The 24,247-nt window shown below is 37.5% G+C and overlaps 1 protein-coding gene across 2 annotated transcripts; it reads left to right on the top strand.

Annotated features, from left to right (window-relative positions):
* Nucleotides 1-23,723, top strand: LOC145718087 (solute carrier organic anion transporter family member 1C1-like). 2 transcript variants are annotated; one of them, XM_081809528.1, is made up of 7 exons: nucleotides 1-1,535; nucleotides 4,706-4,852; nucleotides 6,617-6,715; nucleotides 8,718-8,963; nucleotides 9,984-10,148; nucleotides 18,487-18,682; nucleotides 22,979-23,723. In XM_081809528.1, exons 1-7 carry the CDS (start codon nucleotides 1,364-1,366, stop codon nucleotides 23,346-23,348), a joined length of 1,395 nt encoding a protein of 464 aa, XP_081665654.1. In that variant the 5' UTR covers nucleotides 1-1,363; the 3' UTR covers nucleotides 23,349-23,723. The 2 variants fall into 2 exon arrangements, with proteins under 2 accessions (XP_081665654.1, XP_081665655.1); XM_081809529.1 differs by lacking the exon at nucleotides 6,617-6,715.
* The last annotated feature ends 524 nt before the right edge of the window (nucleotides 23,724-24,247 follow it).

Below are 24,247 nucleotides of genomic sequence, written 5' to 3'. Positions count from 1 at the left end.
TGATCCCAGGGTCCTGGGATCAAGTCCCACATCAGGCTCCCTGCTTGGCGGGAAGCCTGCTTCTCCCTCTCCTACTCCCCCTGCTTGTGTTCCTGCTCTCGCTATCTATCTCTCTTGTCAAATAAATAAATAAAATCTTTAAAAAAAAAAAAAAACATAGAACAACCCTGGGGCATCTGGGTCGCTCAGTTGTTAAGCGTCTGCCTTTAGCTCAGGTCATGATCCCAGGGTCCTGGATTGAGCCCTGCATCCAGCGCCCTGCTCAGCCGGAAGGCTGCTTCTCTCTCTCCCACTCCCCCTGCTTGTGTTCCTTCTCTCGCTCTCTCTCTCTCTCTCTGTCAAATAAATAAAATCTTAAAAAAACATAGAACAACCCTATGATCCAATAATTGCACTACTAGGTATTTACCCAAAGGATATAAAAATACTGATTCAAAGGGATACATGCACCCCTATGTTTATAGCAGCATTATCTCCAGTAGCCAAATTATGGAAACAGCTCAAGTGTCCATTGACTGATGAATGGATAAGGAAGATGTGCTATACTCTGGAAAATTACTCTGCCATCAAAAAGAATGAAATTTTGCCATTTGCAATGACATGGATGGAGCTAGAGGGTATTACGCTAAGTGAAATAAGTCAGCCAGAGAAAGACAAATAACCATATGATTTCACTCACATGGAATTTAAGAAGCAAAACAAATGACCAAAAGGGAGAGAGAGAGAGGGAGGGAGGGAAACAGACTCAACTCTAGAGAACAAACTGATGGTTACCAGAGGGGAGGTTCGTGGGGGGATGGGTTAAATAGGTGATGGGATTAAGGAGTTCACTTGTGATGAGCACCTTGTGTTGCAGGAAGTGTAGAATCACTATACTGTACACCTGAAACTAATACTACACTGTATATTAACTAACTGGGATTTAAATAAAAACTTAAATCCCAAAACCCCACATATCATCATCAGTTCTCTAGAATCAGCAATGCAGTTGTTCTACTAAATTTACAACTCTAAATCCAGTGTGCAAGACCATAGTTTTCAATTATTTCTTTTCCGCTGACTTAGAGATAATCATGATTTTATCAAGTGTTGGATATTTTTTATCAGGGGAGCAGGTGATTTAGAGTCATTATTTTTACATTAAAATGAACCCTTGTATTTTCTTTTACTACACCGGGTAATTGGTTCAGATATGGTGGAAATAACAGTAAGCCAGACTTTCTGGCAGACTTTCTGGCTGTCTAGACCTTCAGGTCATTGTTGTTAAATGCTGGTTTGATTTTAGTGATTCAGATTCAGGGGTATCTGCAAACTCAAACAGGTGCCCTAATGAGTCATGTAGTGTCCATATAATATTTTTAGCATGACGTTAAATGAGTCTGTAGTAAAGAAAACATTCTTTTTGTACAGGTACAGATATGAAAAGTATTCTCCTTTCTCTAATTCCACTCTCAGCCTCTCTCCATGTCTCTTGGAGTCAGACAGTCAATTACCTCTCTCGGTTATAGAAAAATCACAATCCAAAAGAAATGATGGTAAGATGATTTTTTTTACTTGACTAAGAAAGCTTTTAAAAAAGAATTAATATGTGCTTTAGGATGGACAAAAATTTCTGTGTTTTTTTTTCTGTCAAAAGCTTTACTACTTAAATTGGGTTATTATAGTGTCATAAAAAGTCCTAGAATATAAGGCAGTATATGATGAGATCCTAAGAGAATATGCAGAGATTCAAATCTTATGGAAAGGGGCATTAATTGCCAGTGACTGAGAAAAGCTCCCAGTGGTTCCAAATAAGGTGGGCCATCGAATAAGGATAAAACTAGCTTGGCACATACAAATCTCAGTCCATTGCTCAGCTATAAAATATATTTTTCCCCCCAGATCTCAACTGAAAATCTGTGTCCATCCCCTTTTCATCAGAATGACAAAAATTTAATCTCAATTTGTCCCTAACCTTCACCCTTTCCCCAAGTGTTGCTTACATTCTGGGGAGCTTACATAATAGCAAAGGGGGTGGTTGTGGGAGGGCCCTCTTGGTGTTATCAGTCCCTGGTCAACTTAGATATTTAAAATCCCTCTGGCCTCAGTGTTTGGTCATACATGTAATTTTAAGGCCATCCTATGTCTACCTTTATGTCCTTTTTAGCACAGCAGCTCTCTCTAATGTGGAAGTGACAGTCTTGGAAACTTGGAAATAGTTCTCTTTTCCACACAAGACAGAATGCAGGGAATTTTGTTAGAATCTCTAGAGTTCCGTATGGCTGACCCATATTCCATATCAATGCATTGTGTGAGCCACCCTTGGGAACATGGGAATCCTCTGGAAACCCTTTGAGGAGTCAAAAGCAGGGCCACAGTGTACAACCGTCTCATCTTTTGGGTCTTGATACCTTCCTGGGCTCTACCTGGCCATGGTGGCACAGCTTCTCCCTGCTCATGGAGTCCACACATCTACCCACAAGTGTCTGCCATGTCTCCAGGATGCTACAGAGACAGGAGCCCAAATGCCCTCTCTCTACTGCCCTTCAGCATTGACATACTCTGCGCTTCCTCTTCACCACTCCCACCTCACTCCCTGCTCCTAGCCTCCGGATTGATTTCTTTATAGGCAGTGTGGAAGCTTCTCTTTTATCTACCTGTTAGTCATGCAAATCTTTTATTTATATCATAAAACCTTTAATTTCCCCTAATATCCTCAGTGCTTTCTTTTGAGATGTCTTTTTCCTGAGCAGTGAACACTTGAAGTCTGGTTATTTGAATGAAGGGAAGGGCCAGAGGATTAAAGGAAATCTAGAAATATGAGGGGAGGAGGTAGGGAAGATGTAATCATGTAGAAAGTTTACCCCATCCCGCTGTATGAAAAGAAGTAGAAAAACACCCTGGAAGGAGAGGAGAGTATAAGAGGAGGGTTTGAAGATGTTTTGTTTTTGTTTTTGATAATCACAAAAGATGTAATATAATTGGCAATACAACTAATTAGGAAATATTTAAACCTTTAATATTAAGAAGAGAAACATAGGGTTTAGAGGCAGGAATTAAAATGTTTTTAGTGGGAAGAGACAAGTTATTAGGTATACAGTATAAGACTCACAACTCAATCTTTTTCTTTCCTTTAAATGAGGTCTTGCTCCCTTAAAGTCATAGGCTTATGTGGACATCAGACATAGTGGACACAAAGTTCATCCTAAAAATGATAGTGGGGTAAATATAGGACTCTTCCCAAAAATGCTCCCCGTACAACTCCCATTCCCCCGACAACACTGGAGAGCAGAGCTGTCCAACAGAACTCTCTGCAATGGTGGAAATGTTCTATATCTAGGTTGTCTGATACAGCAGCCATTAGCCACATGTGACTATTGAGTACTATAATATAGCTAGTGTGACTGAGGAACTGAATTTTTAATGTTCTGTAACTTTAATTTACATTTCAGTAGCCACATGTGGTGTGTGGTTACTATACTGGAAAGCACAGATCTAAGATGTCTTCCCCTATCTATAAGACTTCCCTACCAGCAAGCTTCTTGGGGTCACACAAATGTTAGGAGTAGAATTGATATTAGAATTAGGTTTTTTTTTTTTTTTTAGAAAAGGAATTAACATTATATTTGGGGGAGTGGAATGGAAATCCACAGAAGATAAATAAAAAAATGCTTGGTCACTTGGCTACATTTCCAGAAGAGGCAGAGTTAGGAAGCAGCAAGACTACACACATGATAGTCTGGTCTGTCACACAGTCTGACTCATCTGCACAAGAGAATTCACCTCAGTTCTAAATAACCCATATTTTACCTTCAAATTTTACTTTAAGGGCTACTAATAAGTGGAAATAACTCCTACCTCATAGGATTATTAGGAGAATTTAATTTTAAAAATGCCTGCCAATCACTTAGCCCCGTGCCTGACAGAAAGGGAGCATTCAGAAGTGGTGATTGTTGGAGATAGAAAATATTATCGCTTTTATTAAAGTGATTAAACTCTTCAAAGTGTATTTCACTTGTGATATGGGAGTTAATTCTCCAGCTTCACATGATTATATCAAGATATGACTTCTACAAAAGCATTTAAAAATTGTTAGCTTTGAATTTCATTCTAAGAAGACTGCCGAAAGGTTCTTTCTGTTCAAAGAGTTATACTACTAAAGCATATAGGGTTTTAAATTTTTATGTGAAATTAGTTTCCTTAACATGAGCCCTAAAAATGGTTATTCACTGTCAAACAGTTGTGATGCTGTCCAAAGTTGAAGTATCACCCATATAAAATTTTGGATTTCAGATAAAAGTTGGTCAGCAATAAAATTACAAGTGATTTCTGTTGAAAAATTGAAAAGTTTAAAAGATTAAGGGGAGAAAATCCTTCATTCGAAATTTTGTGTTTTGTTTCAGACAGGATATTGAATGTTATTGGAGCATAGGAATTCAAAGAATTCAGTGTAAATATAGAACAAAAAAGAGAAAATAAGAAGCAAGGCATCAGAAAGAAGAATCAAAAGAGTTCCTTGATCAAAATCTCTGGGGTATTTACATTGCCTAAAACATTGAAGCCAAAATATTTTCCAAACTTGCTCTGACTCCTATCAAATTATGTCTATTGGAAATTTCACTTTTACATCCTAATCCAATTTTAGGACAGCTTGTAGAAATGCAGAATAAATATTTAACTTTGATACTGACCTAATTTCATTCCTCTTATTCACTTTCCTTTCAAGAATGTGAAATGGATGCCGGCTCTTCCATGTGGGTTTATGTTTTCCTGGGGAACCTTCTTCGTGGAATTGGGGAAACTCCTATTCAGCCTCTAGGCATTGCCTACCTTGATGATTTTGCCAGTGAAGACAATTCTGCTTTCTATATTGGTAAAGCCTACCTCATTCATCTTCTTGGGAAGCAGGGTACCTGGTTTTCTCAACTCCATTCCAAACTAAATAGAGCGTGGAAGGTTTTATCCTTCAGATCCAGTTCCTTTTTTGAGTTCACACGTTTCTGAGGTCCACACTGAGGATTTGGATGATGAAGAAACTTGAATTAGAAGGACCAATTGCATTCGGGAAAGAACATCAGATTAAAAGGAAATAACTGGAAGATCAACTGCCATGATGTATGACTTTGTGCAAATATCTTCCTGGACTTCAGATTTCATAGGTTCTTTTTACTGGGTTAACTGTACTCCTGAAGCATTTAGGTGTCATTTATATTCATTTTTTAATTTTGTTTCCAGAGCCCTAGAAACTACTTCCCATCTTTTAAGCCCTGACTATTTAAAGCATTTTCTTCCTGTGAGGGGTAGGCAAGGAATTCTGAGTTCTCAATAGCAAATATGAATGGATAAAAACACAGAAAGGATGAGAGCAGCAGCTAAAATCATACACACACACACACACTCTCTCTCTCTCTCTCTCTCTCTCTCTCTCTCTCTCTCCAGCAAACTCAAACTCCAAGGCCAGATGCATCTAAGTAGCATTTATGGAGTACCTCTTGAGTCTTGGAAACTAAATTTTTCTCCATTTCACACATCAGTCTTGATTTCTTGGGGCTCTGATCTTTTGAGGGCCTGGCCTTCAAGGGATAGAGGACAAGATTTAAATTCACTGAGAGGGGCTGGGACTAGCTCCACAGTATAGTTCTGCCCTGGCCATGTGCACAGAACTCCAGAGGGCTCTCATTACAGTCAGGCAGGCTGTGATTAAAAACAGGTTACCTGCTCTGATGGAAAACTGCAGCGTAAATCAGGACCTGGAACAGAAGCTCCATCACATGTGCTAGGCAGTTACTCTGGGGACTGGAGGAAAGGTTGCAAGCCAAGAGATGCATGCAGGTGTCAGGGTGTCCCCTTCCTGCTCTCTCTCTTCACCCCCTCTTCTCTTCCAGAAAGGATCTGGTAACTGCCATTTACTCCTCCTCTTAATTTAAATTAATCTGCCAGGGATATGTGTGCATCAAGCTGTGGTGAAATGAAAAGGCAGATGGGCCATACAGCTACATTTCTGATACCCAGGAACGGTGTTGTTTAAGCAATCTGCTCTAGTTTCCTGTTAATGCTGCCCAGGCTGGTCATGATTGTTTCCAAGAGCACCTCTCTGTACTGGCAGGTCTAGCTCCTTGGCTGGCTGTGTTCAGGGATCTGCATAGCTACTGCTCTCACATGGTCCCACAGACTCTCTGAACACATGCACTTTTGGTCTAAGGTGGAAGAAATCAATTTTAATGTCAAAATGACTCTTATGCTTAATCAACCATAAAAAGTTTTTGAAAGACTGTCAAAATAGTATAATTCTGTTTTTTTTGTTTTTGTTTTGTTTTGTTTTGTTTTACTCCTTTTACTCCTAAGGAGTAAAGTTTGCTCCATTTGGGGGAAATTACCTTCTTCAGAATCTTGGTGTTATTTCCTTACTAAGAGGTAATTAATGCCTTCCAAGTGTTCATTCTTCTTCCAAAGCTGAGAAGGACTTATTTCCTGATTCAATAAGGTTGAAAAATTGACAAATTAAACACACTTAAATGAAGAGTTGATGAGATATTTTCAGCTACTAACTGGATCTCACTCCTATTTCTTGTTTAAAAATTTATTAATTTACAAAAGCGGAGAAATGCCGCTTTTTTTTTTTTTTTTTTGGGTGCAGGGTGTGTGCAGACGGTTGCAATTATAGGACCGATCTTTGGCTTCCTGCTAGGCTCATTATGTGCCAAACTGTATGTTGACATTGGCTTTGTAAACCTAGGTAAGAAAGTTTATTTTTATTTATTTATTTATTTTAGTCACTGCAATTTTTTTAACAGGGATGGTGTAGAAAATATCAAATTCCCTTTTCATAAAGTTACAGGATGGTAATCTTTCATAAAATGAAAATAATCCACTGAAAATTTGTCATTGATCTAATCACTGCATGCTTTAATAAATGGAATATGAAAAATAGGCAGTGGTTAGAACTGGATGACCCATGGTTTGTTATTCAGATGTATCCTTTTTCACTTCTGGTTTGCCACTTCAAATGCATTCCAGCATAGTTAAGACTAAAAACTGTGGCTTCTTGTTGGCTCTTGTTGGTTCAGGTGTAATAACAAGACAGACACATCAATTGATAATCTATTTTGTAGACTTGCCAGGAAGACCAAGAATTGAAAGTGTTCTGGCAACCAAAATATGTTCTTTACTGTACAAATCTTTTTTCAGGTGGAGGCATATTAGAGTGAGTCTACCTTATTCTCTGGGAGAGTACTTGTGGAGGGAGTAAATGGGGGACCTCATCTTTCCATAGCTATTAATGTGTTCCTGTCCTTGTGAGATGTACCTCCTGGATATGGACATTTACTTTTCTTCCTTTTTTAAGAAATTCAAGAAAGCAGTTAGGAACAAGAAAACAAGTTTCAGCTTTAAAAATTCTGAAACTGCATTTTGAAGTCCTCATGTGTTAAAATTAAATGCAAAAACTCTTGCACCAGTTTGTCTTTTTTATCAAATAAACTACAAGACACATTCTAAAAATTTTATTTATTCATTCATTTATTCATTAACCTCATTAATTTTGCATCTATTCTATCCCAGGTGCTGTTCTACCACAAAATGGTGAATAAAATGGAAGTTGAGTATCTTGACTTCCTGAGGTTTTAAAATCCAGTCATGGAGATTGATTCAGATAAGAAAGCATAGGTGTGATGAGTGGTACAGAGGGAAATTGTTAAGGGAAGCAGTGAAGATGCAGTGATGAGCCAGTGTGAACATTTTACCAAGTATAATGTGGCAATTGGGCCTATTTGTCAAAGGACATGTGTTTATTTCATTGTTCTCACAGAGTGCCGTGGAGGTAGATCTATCATATGTTTTATGGGTTCTTATATAGAAAAGAAGAAAAAAACACTTGATTTGGTTCAAAAAACTGCATCACCCCTTACCTTTTCGTCAAATAAGAAATGGTGTCAAAGATAAAGTTTTGATGATGAATAAGACATTAACATTTTATTTATATATACAAATCTTGCTTCAGACCTAGATTAGCTCTGAAGTATTACTGTCATTTAGTGACTAACATTCTGAATGTTTTAGACTAGATTGGGACCAGAGGGTGTAGGATATAACTCTTTCTTTGAGAAAAATCTTGGACAGACATTCAATATGTGGACCAGATGCAAGTGGTGCTTATGTGGGGGAGTTGGCAAAAGGCCTGGAGCCCCCATAATTCTCCCTCATAAGGTGCTTGCGTCCTGTCATGGGCCAGGGGGTCCCTCTGCAGAACCCCCAGGGCAAAGTAAGACCCCCTCCCCCAGGATTTAGACTCTATATTTTAAATGTAAGGAACAAATGAAGAAAAGCATCATGGGGCGCCTGGGTGGCTCAGTTGGTTAAGCGACTGCCTTTGGCTCAGGTCATGATCCCGGAGTCCTGGGATCGAGTCCCACATCGGGCTCCTGGCTCAGCGGGGAGCCTGCTTCTCCTTCTGACCCTATCCCCTCTCATGCTGTTTCTCTCTCTCTCTCTCTCAAATAAATAAATAAATAAATAATTAAAAAAAAAAAAGAAAAGCATCATGTTCTAGAAAAAAAGCACCATGTTTCCCTCAAAAAGCAAGATGATGATAATGTTCAGACTAGAAAGTTATCATGCATGAATTATTAGGTATTTTTATGATGTGATAGAGCTGATGCTAGGATTTTTTAAAAAATAAGCTTATTTCAACTCACTGGCTTTGCTGTATATGCTATTTAGCCATCCTCTCTGTCTTTCAGATCATGTAACCATTACTCCAAAGGATCCGCAGTGGGTAGGAGCCTGGTGGCTGGGTTACCTAATAGCAGGAATTGTAAGTCTTCTTGCAGCTCTGCCTTTCTGGTGTTTACCAAAGAGTCTGCCGAGACCCCGAAGTAGAGAGGATTCCAATTCCTCCTCTGAAAAATCCAAGTTTATTATGGATGATCATACAGAATACCAAACACCTCTTGGAGAAAAGTCAAAAATAATGGAAATGGCAAGAGGTGAGCCAGATTCTCCTTGATTTTGAAGCACTTTCAGTTTTCCTGTCGAGATTCTGTAAGGGATCTATAAATAATACCCCTCTCTCCCCATCATTTGTTCAGAAAAATTGAGAAACTATACAGGAAGCAGAATTGAAGATTACAAAGTCAGCTTTATTACTGGAGAGGGATTAAAGATTATGACCCAAAGTTTTCGTAACATTCCTTGCTGACATTCCCACCCTTACACCACTACAGGTTAGACCTGGCAATGGCTCCTATCTGGGATTGCTGCTTCGCATCAGTCTGGGTGGACAGAAAAGAGTGCATCTTCAGAGCTTGTGGCCTTTTAACAGATGAGATTCAGTCATTTGACAAATGTGTCAGTGCATGTTTCCCACTGTTGATCAAAGGAGTGAGTGTGGTGCAGGGCACAAGGCCAGACATATTAACATGAATTCCTTTCACATGGAAAAAGAGTGGCCATGAGAAAGATTGGTCCCCCTCAGTTGGGCCGAGCAAGCAATATTTACAGAAAAATCTTCACATTTCAAACTCTTCAGCTGCATAATAGGAAGAAGGGAGAATGCCAAAGCTCATTTCTTACATTAAGTTCATTAAATTAAACGGAGATAATGTTCATGTTTCTTTCTCTGTGACCATGACGCAAGTTTGAAGAGGAGAGACCAGAAAACTGAAGTTCTAGATGTCCTACCAATGACTTTCAGCTCCGCAGGGAGAGAGTATTCTTGTCCCTCTTTCCTTCTACCCATACCATTGGGAGGAACATGTTCCTGTCTTACTCACACCTCTAAGTGTAATCTAAATTATATGCCTGTAGAAGCGAGTGCCTGTGTCTAGATATGAACCTGACAGATCTCAGCCTTGACTTGTGCCAGTGCTTCATATCCATAGTGTATATGGGCACCACGCTCTAACTGTGGCAGTGGGACTCGGCCAGCTCTGCCCTGGTGCCAAGGCTGTGTCTTCTGCTAAGGGTAGTGCTGTCTTTAATTACTCCATGTTATTTTTGTCTTACAGATTTTCTTCCGTCGCTGAAGAATCTCTTTGGAAATCCACTGTACTTGTTATACTTGTGTGCCAGCACCGTTCAGTTCAATTCTTTGTTTGGAATGGTGACCTATAAACCCAAGTACATTGAGCAGCAGTATGGGCAGTCATCCTCTAAGGCCAACTTTGTTATCGGTATGTTCACCTGTCCTTCACGCTTGCCAATAGGCACTATCAGCTGCATCTTGTTAACCCTTAGGCATTTAGGCATTCTCATGTTTAGACTGAAGGTGATTTATGACATTTTAGATATGAAGTCAAAAAGTGAGTGAAAAAAATCTAGCAGAGTGAAAAAAATCCAGTTAAAATACTGAGGTTGTCTGTGGTACAATTTTGCAGCAAGAATTATTCACAACTGTAAGTGAGTGGCCTTAAGAATATTATGTAAACCGAACGTGCATTTTATTAGGAGATTGTGATACTGGGTATGTGTCTTTCAAGTGTAACCAAAACTTCCTAACAGTGGCCATTTTACCTGAACAGTTTCTAGGATCATAAAAAGTGAGTATTCGGGAGAGGTTAAAAGGTGTTCATTGCAAAACAAAGTTTGTTTTTGCTCAGAGTTAAAGGACTTTCCTGAGTCCTGGTATTCAGGTTATTTAAAAGGGCTGTGTTTCTAGCATGGCAGATCAGTCAACAATGAAAAAGCTATTGAAGGGCAAAGAAAAGCATGAAGAAATGAATGAAGAAGAACCAGAATGTGCAAATACATGAACATCATGCTCCAAGTAATTGGATACTTTTAAAACCTGGATTAGCTCCTTTAGTCCATGAGAACATCATTTAATGCTTCTGTTTAAAGGCGTATTTTATTCCTTGGGACATATTCCTTAATGGTAGGAAAATCCAAAGATTTAAAAACATTTCTTCTTTATAAAATATTTTAAAATTGTTCTATGTCTCGGTCTCTGGAAGAGGCCTCTGAGCTTATTTCAGAATCTGTAACTGTCCTGTAAGAATCCTGGATAATGGACACTTAGTAGGTGCTAATTTAATTGACTATTCAGACTATTCTGCTAAATTATAAATATTAAAGCTCTACCACTCAACTTTTACTTTCAACATTAATTGGTTCAAATTGATTTAATTGTATGATTTAATGGTTGACCTGAAGAAACATTTTAGGTTTCATTCCCCCAAAACCCCCTCCATGCCAATCAGTGCTTTATACTGACTTTAACAAGAATAGAAGAGAAATAAAAGCTTAGGAGACATTCTTTTTATTTTATTTCAAAATCTCCTTTGTGTTTATTGAGCTATAACTTACAAACAATAGTTAATTCTACAGCCCCTAAATGTGTAGCTCAGCTGGATAAATGTTAACACAAAAATCTGTATAGTAACTATCAGCTAGAACATGGAACTCATTTCAGAACCACAGAGGGCTCCCTCAAACCTCCTCCTGTTCCATACACTTGCCCAATGCTAATAATTATCCTGAACTTTGTCATCGCAGGTCAGCCTTGCTGGTTTTTGAACTTTATACAAATGGAATAGTATGCTGTGTACTCTTTTGTATCTAGCTGATTTCAGTCAAAGTGAAACCTATGAGATTCATTCATGTTGTGTATAACAGTTTGATCTTTTCCATTGCTGTGTCATATCCTATCACATGAATATACCACAGTTTATTCATTTTATTGTTGGTGGGCATTTGGGTTGTTTTCTGCTTTTGACTATTATAAATAACACTGCATGACCATTCTATTTGTATTTTGGTGGTTGTATACACAACGTTTTTCTTGGCTTTATCTTGGAGCAGAATTGCTGGGCCATAGGAAGTATGTATATTTAGATCCAGTAAATATAACCAAAACATTTACAATAGGGTTGTGTAAATTTATACTCACACTAGAAGTATAAGAACGTTCCAGTTGCTCCACATCTCTATCACACTTAGTTATTGTCAGTCTTTTTCATTGTAACCCTTCTTATGGGGTGTGGTGATATCTTACAGTTTATTTGCATTTAACTGATAACTAATGATGTTGAGCACTTTTTTGCAGGCTTGTTGGTTACTTCAACATTCTCTATTGTCAATTATGTTCAAATTGTTTGCCTGTCTCTCTTGAGCTGTCTCTTTTTTTATTGATTTGTAGGGGTAGGTACTTCTTTCTTGATACAAGTTCTTTATTGAATATATGTATTATAACTATTTTCTCACAGACTTCAGTTCTTCTTTTCATTCCCCTAATGGTAAGCTGCTTATTTTTAAGCAAGTCCATTTTCCAGTCTTTTTCTTTCTCATTAGTGCTATCTTATTGCCTGTTTTAAGAAATTGTCAAAACCGAAGGCCATGAAAATGTTTTCCTAATATTTCTACTAGTAGCCTAAGTGTTTTAACTTTCACATTTAGGTTATAATACATTTCAGGTAGTGTATTGTTTTTAAAGATTTTATTTATTTGAGAGAGAGAAAGCACAAGCGGGGGTTGGGGGGATGAGGGAGAGGGAGAAGCAGATTCCTCACTAAGCAGGGAGCTGGATGCAGATTTTGATCCCAGGATCCTGGGATCATGACCCCAGTGGAAGGCAGATGCTTAACTGACTGAGCCACCCAGGTGACTCTGGTTATCATACATTTCAATTTTTTTTTTTTTGGTATAATGTGAAGGAAAAGGTCAAGGTTCATTATCAAAATGAAAAAGCCATCTTTTCCCCCATGAATTGCAATGAAGTGACACATCTTTAAGTGTATGTTTATTTCTTATTATTCAACATGTGCATAACACTTAGAGTTTGAGGGCATTTGATTTTGGTGTCACTAGAATGATAAATACATTTTTAATTTCAAATTAAAAACATTTATTTCATAAAGGAAAATTAAGAGCATTGTTTGGGGAAAGATATTTATAATAGAAAATGAGATTATATGTAATCTCATTCCTTTATTGGGTAGATAATAAATGAAATACTTTTGCCATAAAATTATTCTTAAGGAAAATTAGCACAGATGAAAGAACTTGAAATTCTGAGAGATTCAGTGGCCTGCCTAATTGCATACATACATTATGATGTAGCCAGGAATAAAATTAATTCCCCTGAGTTATATTTCCTCTCTGGACATAATTATTTTTGGAAAACTGACAAGAAGAATCTAATAATTCTTTTTTAAGTTGTGGGCAGTTGATTTCTTTTAACCATAATCCTTCTCTGTACACTCAGATGGTCCCTGAGATCCAAGCTCATCATCAGAATTTTTTGACTCCTCTATCAAAGTTTGCCTAAAATTCTGATTCCTCACAATTTCTATCATGTCATGTCTATGGATAATTCAAGTACTTTTGTGAGAGATAAGTAATAGTGTCTAATGATTTCAATCATTACAACTAGGATTCTTTCCTGAATGTATCTTGGTTTCACATTAATTAAGTATGGAAAAAAAGCACAGTAAGAGTTAGTGGGAAAATGAGTCAATATCCATAACACTTATTTTGATTATCTTTAGAATGGTGAAAACAAATGCATCATTAGGTTAAAACAGAGATTAAATAAGACCTATAAAATGCATTGTAAGTGTATACAGCTATCGTTCAATAAATACTGTTCTCTCACTTCTTTCTCTTCTTCTATCATACTTCTCTCCCTTTTTCTCCTTCATTTTTTTGGGGGTGAGGTGGGGAGGCTACAAAGAATGATCCTTTCTGTGATGAAATAAGGGAGAGAAGCACGACGAAAGCACATTTCCCCTCTGCTCTCAGAGAAGACATTTGACATGACATGGTGGAAAGCATAAACAAATTTTCCTTGTGTTCAAGGGCCAGCTGTTACAATGATGATTTATTTTTGCTGTACATGTTTTGCTATGTTGGTCATATTTCTAAAGTTTAGAAATAATATTTTCTCATGTTAGCTACTTTAATTTTGCAAAGAAAATTAAAGAAAAATAAGCAACAAAAATGTTTCATATTCAGGGACTAGGAGGCATATGGCAAAATGATTTTGCTTTTTTGAGTGTGTGGGGTTTTTTTTCCCCATTGCAATTTCCACTGGATGAAGTTTAGATAGCTGAATTTTTCTCCTCTTTTAAAGCTTCTTCTATCACTGTTAAGTTATGTGAAAATGATCTTATGTTTTGTTTCCTTCTTAATACACAGATTACAATTATTTAGTCATTTTTCTTAATTTCTTGGAGTTTTTTTTTGTTAAGACAATACCTAGTGGACATGATACATTGACATTGTCTCTCATTGACAACAATGATTATCATTCTCCATTCTTGGAGAAGTTACAAATAGGGAAAAGTTATGATAATTATTTGGGGAAAGTTGCTTATTAATAGAAAACATTAATTTTTGTGGCTAAGCTAGCAGAGCAAATTGTGTGTTATGATGTGTTCTAGAATTAGGTCAAGTTATATTAAGTTATATTAAAAATCTGTGAGATAATGGAAAACAATCTTAGTTTGTGAGGAAAAAAATACTTTTATTATACCCAAGAAAGATGGCTAAGTTTACTTCTTTGTCTACACCCAATTGGCTACATGAGTGTGAAAAATCCCATAAATTTTTCCCTGCATTTCTCTCTCGGTAAAATTCAAATCTTAATATTTATATCTTATAACATTAGTGTAATATTGTGAAGGTCCATTATTTATTACAGAATTTTTCTTTGCTGGAGAAAAGCTCTAAGTACATCCCAAAGTACTATTATTATTATAACTTATTACCATTTCATTTTAATGACTAAGGCTATCATACATTTTTATGGGAATCAGAGTTCCCAAATTATATTGTAACTGTGCTGTCCATCTTAAAATATTTTACACAAGTTTCATAACTCCTGTTTCGAACAGTAACAAAGAATAAGGTCTTCAGCTTGAATGAGTATACGTAAGTAACAACAACATATTTGCTCTTAAATTTCTCCTAGCTTTCCTGTTATTTGAGTAAATATATTAAATTCAAAAGAAGTACATAAAGTAAATTGAAACAAATTGTGGATGCTGGTGTAAATTACAACTGGTATTTTCATTTGGAATATTTAGATGGTAAACGTTTTAAGAACAGCACATTTTACGGTGTGAGTGAAAAAAAGTGTGTAATGAAGAAATCAGAGTGAAATTTCTACTTCATTAGCTGACTTAAAAGTGCCTCGGGTGAAAGAAGAGAAGATTTGGGAGGAAACATCGTTTGATGTTTAGGAAATCTGCTGTCAACTCAACTTGGCCCAGCATAGATAGCTTACAGATCCTAGGGAATTTGAAAGGGGGAATCAAGCTGACAGTATATTTGAAATGTACTACTACTGTTTTACGGAATCATGTTATAATTCATTTATCTTGAAATAGGAAAGTAAAATATCCAGGAGAAATGTTATACATGGATAAACTAAAGTTTAGTCGTTTAGCACATTTTTGTGGAAAACTGCAAGAAGCACAAGATATAATGGTGAGCACAGTTTTTGCTTTGAAGATGAGCTTGGTAGGTGAGGGGTGCAAACCAGATAAGCTAACAGGTAATTGTGACAAGGACCAAGACTGCGGCCTATGGGACCCTGTACAAGGGCCAGAGGCAGAGGGAGGAGGAAAGGGGCTTCTGATGACCAACTTGTGCACCCTGATGCTAGAGATGTCCCTGGAGGCACCATACAGCTGGTGGAAGCTGTGAGAAGTCTCTAATTATGAGAAGTCCAGAGAACTCTGGGAGAACAAACCTTATCTTGGAGTTAGAAGAAAATCTTCTAGGAGAAGGTGTCAATACCTAAATCAAAAGCAAAAGAATAAGGAGGTGTTAAAAGATGAAAATGTAGAAACAAGGGTGGGGTTTTGAAAGGACGTTGGTCAGACGAAGCAGATATCTTGTGTAGAAAGGACTGGAGGCAAGAGAATACATGAAACTTTCTGGAAGTTTCAAGAGAACACAGGCCTCTAAGAGGAGATCAGTCAAGAGAGGATATTCCTGATTTTTAACATTCTGTACTGAGGGAGAAATACCCATAGAATCATCCCATTTTGATTCTCAGGTTCTTCTAGGCCAGATCAGGATGGGGAAAAGTTAGTGGAAACCCACACAGCATGAAGTTACAAAGGGTATCAAAGGGTATCCTTTGTGCTATGACTCCTTATGTCCCAAGTTTGGATTGGTACTTTACAAAATAAATGAAATTCTAAGCACATTCTCTCAAGGTTTCAATTTAGAACCTAGTTTTCAGAAGATGTGTTTTTTTTACAAACTGCTTTTGGGAGATAGAATTGAAAGAGAGAATAGGACTCAGTCTGCCCTTTTTGTGTAAGTCTTGGGTCTGTGAGAGGGAGATTCAAAGTCAAGTACTATGAATATGTGTATGTAAAAATAGGGACTTAAATGACACACATCAAATCCATGGCAATGGTTAGTTCTTGAGAAGGAAGATGGAATCTGGAACAGAGAAGGAATCTGTCTTATGTATCTCCATATTTAAAAATCAGAAAAATTGGGAGAAAATGTTAGCATTTATTAACTCGGGTCATGAGAAGCCAGGTTTGTTATATTATTTTCCATTATATGCTCTCTTTTTAAAAGTAAGTAATAATCAGTTTCCTCTTATTTGACATTTGGCTCTTTAGGGGCCCAGGATACATTCATCTCTGCCACTTGCTACAGCCACAAACCTCAGTTTAGCTGGGAAAGAAAAAACTGGCACCTCCTCTTTTTTTTTTTATTTCACCAATTTTGTGATCTTGCCCCCTTCGAGGTGGGTTGATTCTTCTTCTTTTCTTTTCTTTTTTTTTTTTTTTTACTGTTTGTAAAAATTTTTATAATATTTTTTAATCTTTATAATCTTTTTTAATATAATCTTTATATTTTTTAAATTAATTTATTTTTTTGATGTAGTGTTCCATGATTCATTGTTTGAGTATAAAACCCAGTGCTCCATTCAATACGTGCCCTCTTTAATTACCCATCACCAAACTAACCCATCCCCCCACCCCCCTCCCTTCTAGAACCCTCAGTTTGTTTCTCAGAGTCCACAGTCTCTCATGGTTCGTCTAATGTGATCATTTTAATTTTAACATTTACCAATTTAGAATCTAACCAAGAAGTCACCAAAGAGCCACTTTTCCCACCTTTTCTAACACAGACATGTTCCACTCTACCGACCCATCCCAATATTTTCACCTTTGTGAATCTGACAGATTGAAATGCTGGTAACAACTTAATTGAATGATATTTTTGTGCCGTGTAATGTGCTAGGAGCTTTTCATGCTAGTCACCTCAGCACTATTTTTGCTCCATATTATAGGTAAGGAAACAGGTTTATAGAAGTTCAGAGAATCACCTGCCATTGCACAGCTATTAACGTGTGGGACTGAGGTCCAAACCAGGTATTTAGGTCTCCAGAGTCCAAGCTCTCAACCACTTTGTTGGATCTCTTCCTAGTGTTGTTTTAAAATCACATTTATTTGATTACTAGTGAGATGGTACATCTATTTATCAAGAATCCTGTGTTCCAAACTCTTTGGAGGAGAGACAGTATAATGTAGTGATTGAAAGCATGAGATTTGGGGCACCTGGGTGGCTCAGTTGTTAAGCACTTGCCTTCAGCTCAGGTCATGATCCCAGGGTCCTGGGATGGAGCCCCGCATCAGGCTCCCTGCTCAGCAGGGAGTCTGCTCCTCCCTTGCCCTCTGCCCCTGCTTGTGTTTCCTCTCTCACTGTGTCTCTCTCTGTCAAATAAATAAAATCTTAAAAAAAAAAAAAAAAGAAAAGCATGAGATTTGACATCAACTCTATATTGTCAAATCTGGCTTTAACACTTACTAACCATGACCATGAATAAATTGCTGTCTGAAGTGAAAATAACAATATGGCTATCTACTAGGGTTGTGGTGAAGGATAAATGTGAGAGATATATCAAATGCTTACCTGAGTGGTTAGTACATTATAAGCAATTAGTAAATACAAAAAGAGTCAAATAATACATTGTTTTGTTATTGTTGTTGTGTTGTTGTGGTTGTTAGGAAAGATACCAAACTAAGCAACTAAGACTCTAAAAATAAATTTTGTTTGGGCTAGAAAAAAAGAACCAAAACTGTGTTTTTGTTCCCTGAATTCCATGTATCTATTATTCTCTCATGCATAAACTTAAAGAACGTTAACTATCACCTAGTTGCCCCTTGCTTGTACCTGTTAATCCTGGGATTAGACCAGAAAGACGTTGACTCATTGATTAATTCAGTGTTTATTGATTTTAAACTCTGTGCTAGACAAGTTAGGCAGACTTCTGAGACTCTCAGTTGTGCTATCATTATCTATAGCCTGGACACTCATCAAAATCTCTTGATATGTCAGTAGATAATAGTGAATTAATATTTCTATAACTTAAAATGACCAACCAGTCTAATAACTTGTCAGGAACTATTATATAGTTTTGTATAATCTCTTAGAAAGTTTATGTCAGTACACTCAGATTTCTTTTAGAGATTCACAAAATTATATATATATATATATATATATTTTGTTGTTGTTGTTGTTGTTGTTGTTGTTCCTCAGGGCTCATCAACATACCTGCAGTGGCCTTTGGAATATTCTCTGGGGGGATAGTTATGAAAAAATTCAGAATCAGTGTGTATGGAGCTGCAAAACTCTACTTGGGATCATCTGTTCTTGGGTACCTCCTGTTCCTTTCCCTGTTTGCACTGGGCTGTGAAAATTCTGATGTGGCAGGACTAACTGTCACCTACCAAGGGTAGGTTCACTCATTAAGTAATCTGAGGCGATTGGCTTGTTTAATCAAATTAATTATTGATAGAGTTTCAACATAAGATAATTTGATTGTGAACATCATAAATATGAGAAAGGAATTATAGTTTTATTGTGGAATAGCTGACAGTACTTTGACATGGGAGCTGTTAGTGTCACCAGAATCTGTCATCTCCTTTGATTTTGGTTGCCTAAGAGAAATTATTAAGAATATTGCATCTCTGTCTTCGTTATATAAGGCAACCTGACAATGGAAAGTACAGACCTTGAATCTTGCCTCTGTCCATCATTAGTGAAGTGACATTGTATAGGTCATTTAATCTAATCAAACCTCAAATTTTTCCACTTTAAAAATAAGAATAATAACTACCTTATAGAATTTTGTAAGATTTAACCAAGATAATATACATGGAAGTGATTAGGACTTTCCTGGCACAAAAGAAATGTGCCATTTGTAAACACTTGTATTTTTTTTTCTTTGAACACTTGGATAACTGGAAAGGTCTCTGTGCTACTTTTTGTAGTCTTTGTTGTACTCAAATCATGTGAAGTTTCAGGAGAGAATGCTATTCCTCAGCCTGGTGAACCACACAACAGCTCTCTTTAGCTCTTTGCAGTTGGTCAAGAGAATATTTATTGATGTTTTCAGACCTATGCCATCTCGTATGGGGTGGATGACTAGTTTTCTTAGGTTCCAGGGTCTGTCCATCTTAATACAAAGCTGGATCTTGAAGGAACTACCCTGTCTTTTCCTTTCAAGAGTCCTTGCCATCTCTCTACCTCTGAACATGAGTTCCCAGACACAGCTGTCTTCGTTCTTCCACCCAGCTATATATTATCTGTTTAAATTACTCATTGAGCCACTACTGCGTGCCAGGCCTACCACACTAACTGCACTTCGTGACTGTCCAAACTCTGCCTATGGCTCAAAGGCCAATGCTCCTGATCTAATGATCTGTGTCTCTTAGTTTAGCTGCGGCTTATTTACTGCTTGCTCTCCAGCTTTCTTCCTGTGCTTCCTTCCATGCTTACCTAACTGTCTTGTCCCCATAGTCCAATCTCCATCACCCTCATTAACCTGGTTTCTCCTGCTCTTAAGTGAGTATTAGTTATACTTTTTACCATCTAAAAAGTCCAAGAAAACTAGTGACTGAGAAGTTTATATACTGTTGCTTCTGGGAGTTACCAGAAGCAGTTACCAGTTACCAGTTAACTGAGTGTAGTAACGTTGCCTTGCTAACCGTCAGCAATGTAGATTAAGGACGTTAGTTGTAAGCAGGAATTGCAAGAAGATTCTGGAGCGAGTAGAAGCCCTCTGCTGTCTTTAATTGTCCCTATGATCCTAATGGTAGGTGGACAGTGGTAAAATTCTTTGTATTTTGCAATTTACAAAACACCATAACTTTCATTATCTCACTTGTATCCTCAAAGCATCTTTATGAGGTAAGTTTTATTATCCTCATTTAAAGGAAACTGAGTTTAGAAAGGTCAATTACCTCTTCAAAGTATAATATTCTTTCTACAACATCATCGTGTCTCTAAGCCAAAAGCAAACACAGACGGACAACAATGGCAAAGTTTTGAGGTTCATTAAAAGTTTACCCACACAATAAATGATTAAATATTTTTAAACAAATAAAAGATAATATATTCACTGCATGAGTACTAGCCTTTGAAAGCAGTTGCCTTAAAAGACTACAACTGCATTGCAATAATGCTTTCATCATCTAAAGCATTCTAAAACTCCTCTTTTGAAATTGCTTTCCATGTTTTTCAGAATATTCCCAACAATGGCAAAGATTTAACCTTTAAGGGTAGCTTTGCTATTGGAAGCAGCCAAAGAAATGGCAACATCCCTGGACAAAGCTCTTGCATCCCTACATGACTCTTTTGAAAGCAAAATCCCATTTGAGTATAAATATTCTGACATATTGGATAAAAATTATCTTAAAATTTTAAATAACTCTGCCAACACATCCTTTGTAAAACATATATGCAATTAATTTCTGCTTCAAGATAGTCCTAGATGATAAATTTAACATACTTTTAGTAATATAAAATAATTGGCTTTATAGAATACAATATGCTCCCCAGGGATTATCCTGAGTTGCTTTGTTCCGCAAGGCTGTTTTGATTCTGGACATTCAACAGGAACCCTGTAGACAGCTTTAGATATGGTAATGGAAGAAACCTTTCTTCTGCAATAATGAGAGTAAGTTTGATGTGAGACAAGAAATTTAGAATCCAGGGGCCTGGAAGAATTCTCATTTTGAAGTTTGTTACTAATAAACCTTGTGAATTTGAGCCACTAATTTGCCCACTTTGGACCTGACTTTCCTGATCTGCCGAATGAGAAGTTGGCCTAGATCTCCCCCAAAATTCTTTCAACAGTAACCTTCTGAGATCCCAGTCCTACACTATCCGTAGTGGCCTGATTCTAGGCTTTCAAAGGCACTTACTTATACTTTCAGATACTACCAAACAGTCTCAATTAATTTAACAATTAATGCCTTATAGAAGAGAACAGAATGAAATACTCCTATATGACTTCTCAGGAGGCCTAGTTATGTCCTTTTATTCTGTCTGGAGACATCTCAGTGGCTTTTATGTTTGAGGTAACCAAATGCATAGCAGTTCTACTAGATGGAATATTCCATCAATTAAGAAATTATAATTGCAATCATTATAGGACATACCTATTAGAAGGAGGGGCCAAAATGACATTTATTTTCCTCCAGAATAAAATAGTGTTTTACTTTGATTGACTTACCAGAAATCTTGTTTCTTTTTTTTTTTTTTTAAAGATTTTATTTATTTATTTGACAGAGACAGAGACAGCGAGAGCAGGAACACAAGCAGGGGGAGTGGGAGAGGGAGAAGCAGGCTTCCTGCTGAGCCGGGAGCCCGATGTGGGACTCGATCCCAGGACCCTGGGATCGTGACCTGAGCCGAAGGCAGTCGCTTAACCAACTGAGCCACCCAGGCGCCCCAGAAATCTTGTTTCTTAACCTAGTATGCCCCAAATTGTTCTTGGTGCTGGAGACCCAGGAGTGAATAAAACAAATACTTCCTGCCCTCACTGAGTGTACATGACAATGCACGTGGGGTTTGTTGCTGTTGTTTCAGTTTTAAGTCCCTCAAATGCTTTTGTAAAAAAAAGAGAGAGAGAGAGAGAGAGGAGGAGAATAATCAAGTAAATAAATTTGAAATAATAGAGAAAAAAAAAAAGAATGATGGAGTGCCAAGGGATGAAAAATAAGGTACAGGTAGAAGAGAAATACCATTGCATAAGTATGCCCTGAAAAGAATAAAGGAATATGAAAGGAACAAGGAGAATAAAAGTAGAAGGATGAGGTCATTCAAGTGAGGGGAAGAAATAGAAGTGAAAGAGAAGGAATTCTGGGAGAGATAAAGGGGGAAGGTAAGACAGAATGACAGGGAGAGAAAAGAGAGAAGACCATCAAAATTATGTAAAGTTAACTGTTAGAGCAGAAAGCCAGCTCCTTAAGGGCAAATATTGTCTCATTCATATTTGTAACTATCTTCTCTCCTCCCAAAGCTAGCACTTAGAAGGCTTCCACAAAATTTTTGAACACATGAGCAAATGAATGGGTAAGTCATTGGAAAAGCATGTGCCAGAGAATCAGAAAGAATTACCTGAGATATGGAAGAGCTGCATAGAGTGGGAGATTTTGAGACAGAGAAAAGTTAGATGAACTGGCGATGCATTTATTAGTAAGACACAAATAGGATGTGTAGCTCTTCCAAACTGAAGTCTGTTGACATAATGTTGACTACTTGACTGTTTTCTTTCTTTTACTGCACCATCAGCAATGCCCATTCTACTGATGCCGAGACAGTTGTGAAGGAAATTTACACACAAGCACGCATGCTCATGCACACACTGCCTGCAATGCATTTAAGTAATGTCATTAGTTGCTCTAGAAGTTTACTTTTCTGCTTTGTTAGCCACTTTCCTACATCTTTGCATAGAAATGTATTAGAAGATCCTAGAGATCGTCGATTTTAGTAAAAACCATAAACCAAGAACTGGATATTATGTGAAGGTGTAAACCTCTAAAGATAACTTTCAAGAGAAAGCTTCTTAATAGTAGACTCACATTTAATAATCAGAAACTGGCATTTCTGATGACAATTGTGTTTCCAAAAGGCAAACTCCGTTGGCACTGCCATTTATATTACTCAAGAACACTGATTTTTGAAGATATTAGGGTGCTGCCTGCTAAGAGGTAATATTTTATACTGTTACATTTCTTTTCAGAACCAAACCTGTCTCTTATCATGAACGAGCTCTCTTTTCAGATTGCAACTCAAGATGCAAATGTTCAGAGACAAAATGGGAACCTGTGTGTGGTGAAAATGGAATCACATATGCATCGGCATGTCTCGCTGGTTGTCAAACCTCCACCAGGAGTGGAAAAACTCTTGTAAGGAATCCCTACTGTGTGTGCCTGTGGTGTCTTCTCTACCACGTAACTAACTGCACAGCTCTCTGGGAGCTCAGGGACCAACCCAGAAGCAGATGGGCACTGATAGCAGCTCTGGCTCTGACTCTACCCTTGTTCTTTTATATGGATATAGGAAACATCTCCGTCGCTAGTGGGCTAGAATTGTTTAAACAATTAGGCTAAGAATTAGAATCATGAAACATGCTGGAAGAGACTTGCAATGATGTGGTGAAGTTCTTTCATTTTGCTTGTGAGGAATATTAGCCTCAAATGAGACAGTCTCAGTCATAAGATCATATGATAAGATCTGCACTGGGATCCATTTCTTCTGACCCCAAGGCCAGTGGTACTGGGAGGTTTTAGGGACAGGACAAATAGAGGCCAGTGTTAGAAAGTCTAGCCCAAGAGGTTTAGACCCAGGGATCATGAGCTCGATTTTGAGGAGATTGATAGTTCCAGATACTCTGCCTGAGAAATCAAGCTTGTGTGTGCAGTAACGAAAAGAGTAGGTGGCTGGAATGAAGGAGTTCTGTAGGGTAGATGACAGAGATGAGGTTGGAAATAAAGGTAAGAAATCAGTTGTGGAAGATATTATGTACTTAAATCATTAGACTCATTTCTCCAGTCACACCTTTACATTTCTGCACCAAACATACCTCTTGCACTCTGTTTTCATGGCTAGTGGTCAGACTGCTGTCTACTTGTGCTGATGAAATCTGTCTGTATTTGACAGTCCTAGAGGGCTGAAAATTAACCCACACATCTATTTACATATGCTTATCAACTAGATAAGAATGCTTAGGCAAAGACTTCTGTAGATGTAGAGTAACAAGTTGATTTTCTCTCTGTTTATTGTTACTTTGACATTTTATTCAGAGTAGAAAGGACTGGCTTCCAGCAACAGTGAAGAGGACTACCCACCCAACTGAAACTGAGTTTTTGACCTTCATTCCCCTTTCCCTCCCCTCTCCCTCCCTCTTTTTTCTTTTTTTTTCTTTTCTTTCTTTTCTCTTCTCCTTCCTTCCTTCCTTTTTCTTTTTCTTTCTTTCTTTCTTTCTTTCTTTCTTTCTTTCTTTCTTTCT

Source organism: Leptonychotes weddellii, unplaced genomic scaffold (genome assembly GCF_054177405.1).
Source record: "Leptonychotes weddellii isolate Sample4059 unplaced genomic scaffold, ASM5417740v2 HiC_scaffold_107, whole genome shotgun sequence".
NCBI lineage: Eukaryota > Metazoa > Chordata > Mammalia > Carnivora > Phocidae > Leptonychotes > Leptonychotes weddellii.
The sequence above is the reverse complement of the archived record's forward strand: the minus strand, read 5'-3'. Positions and strand labels throughout refer to the sequence as shown.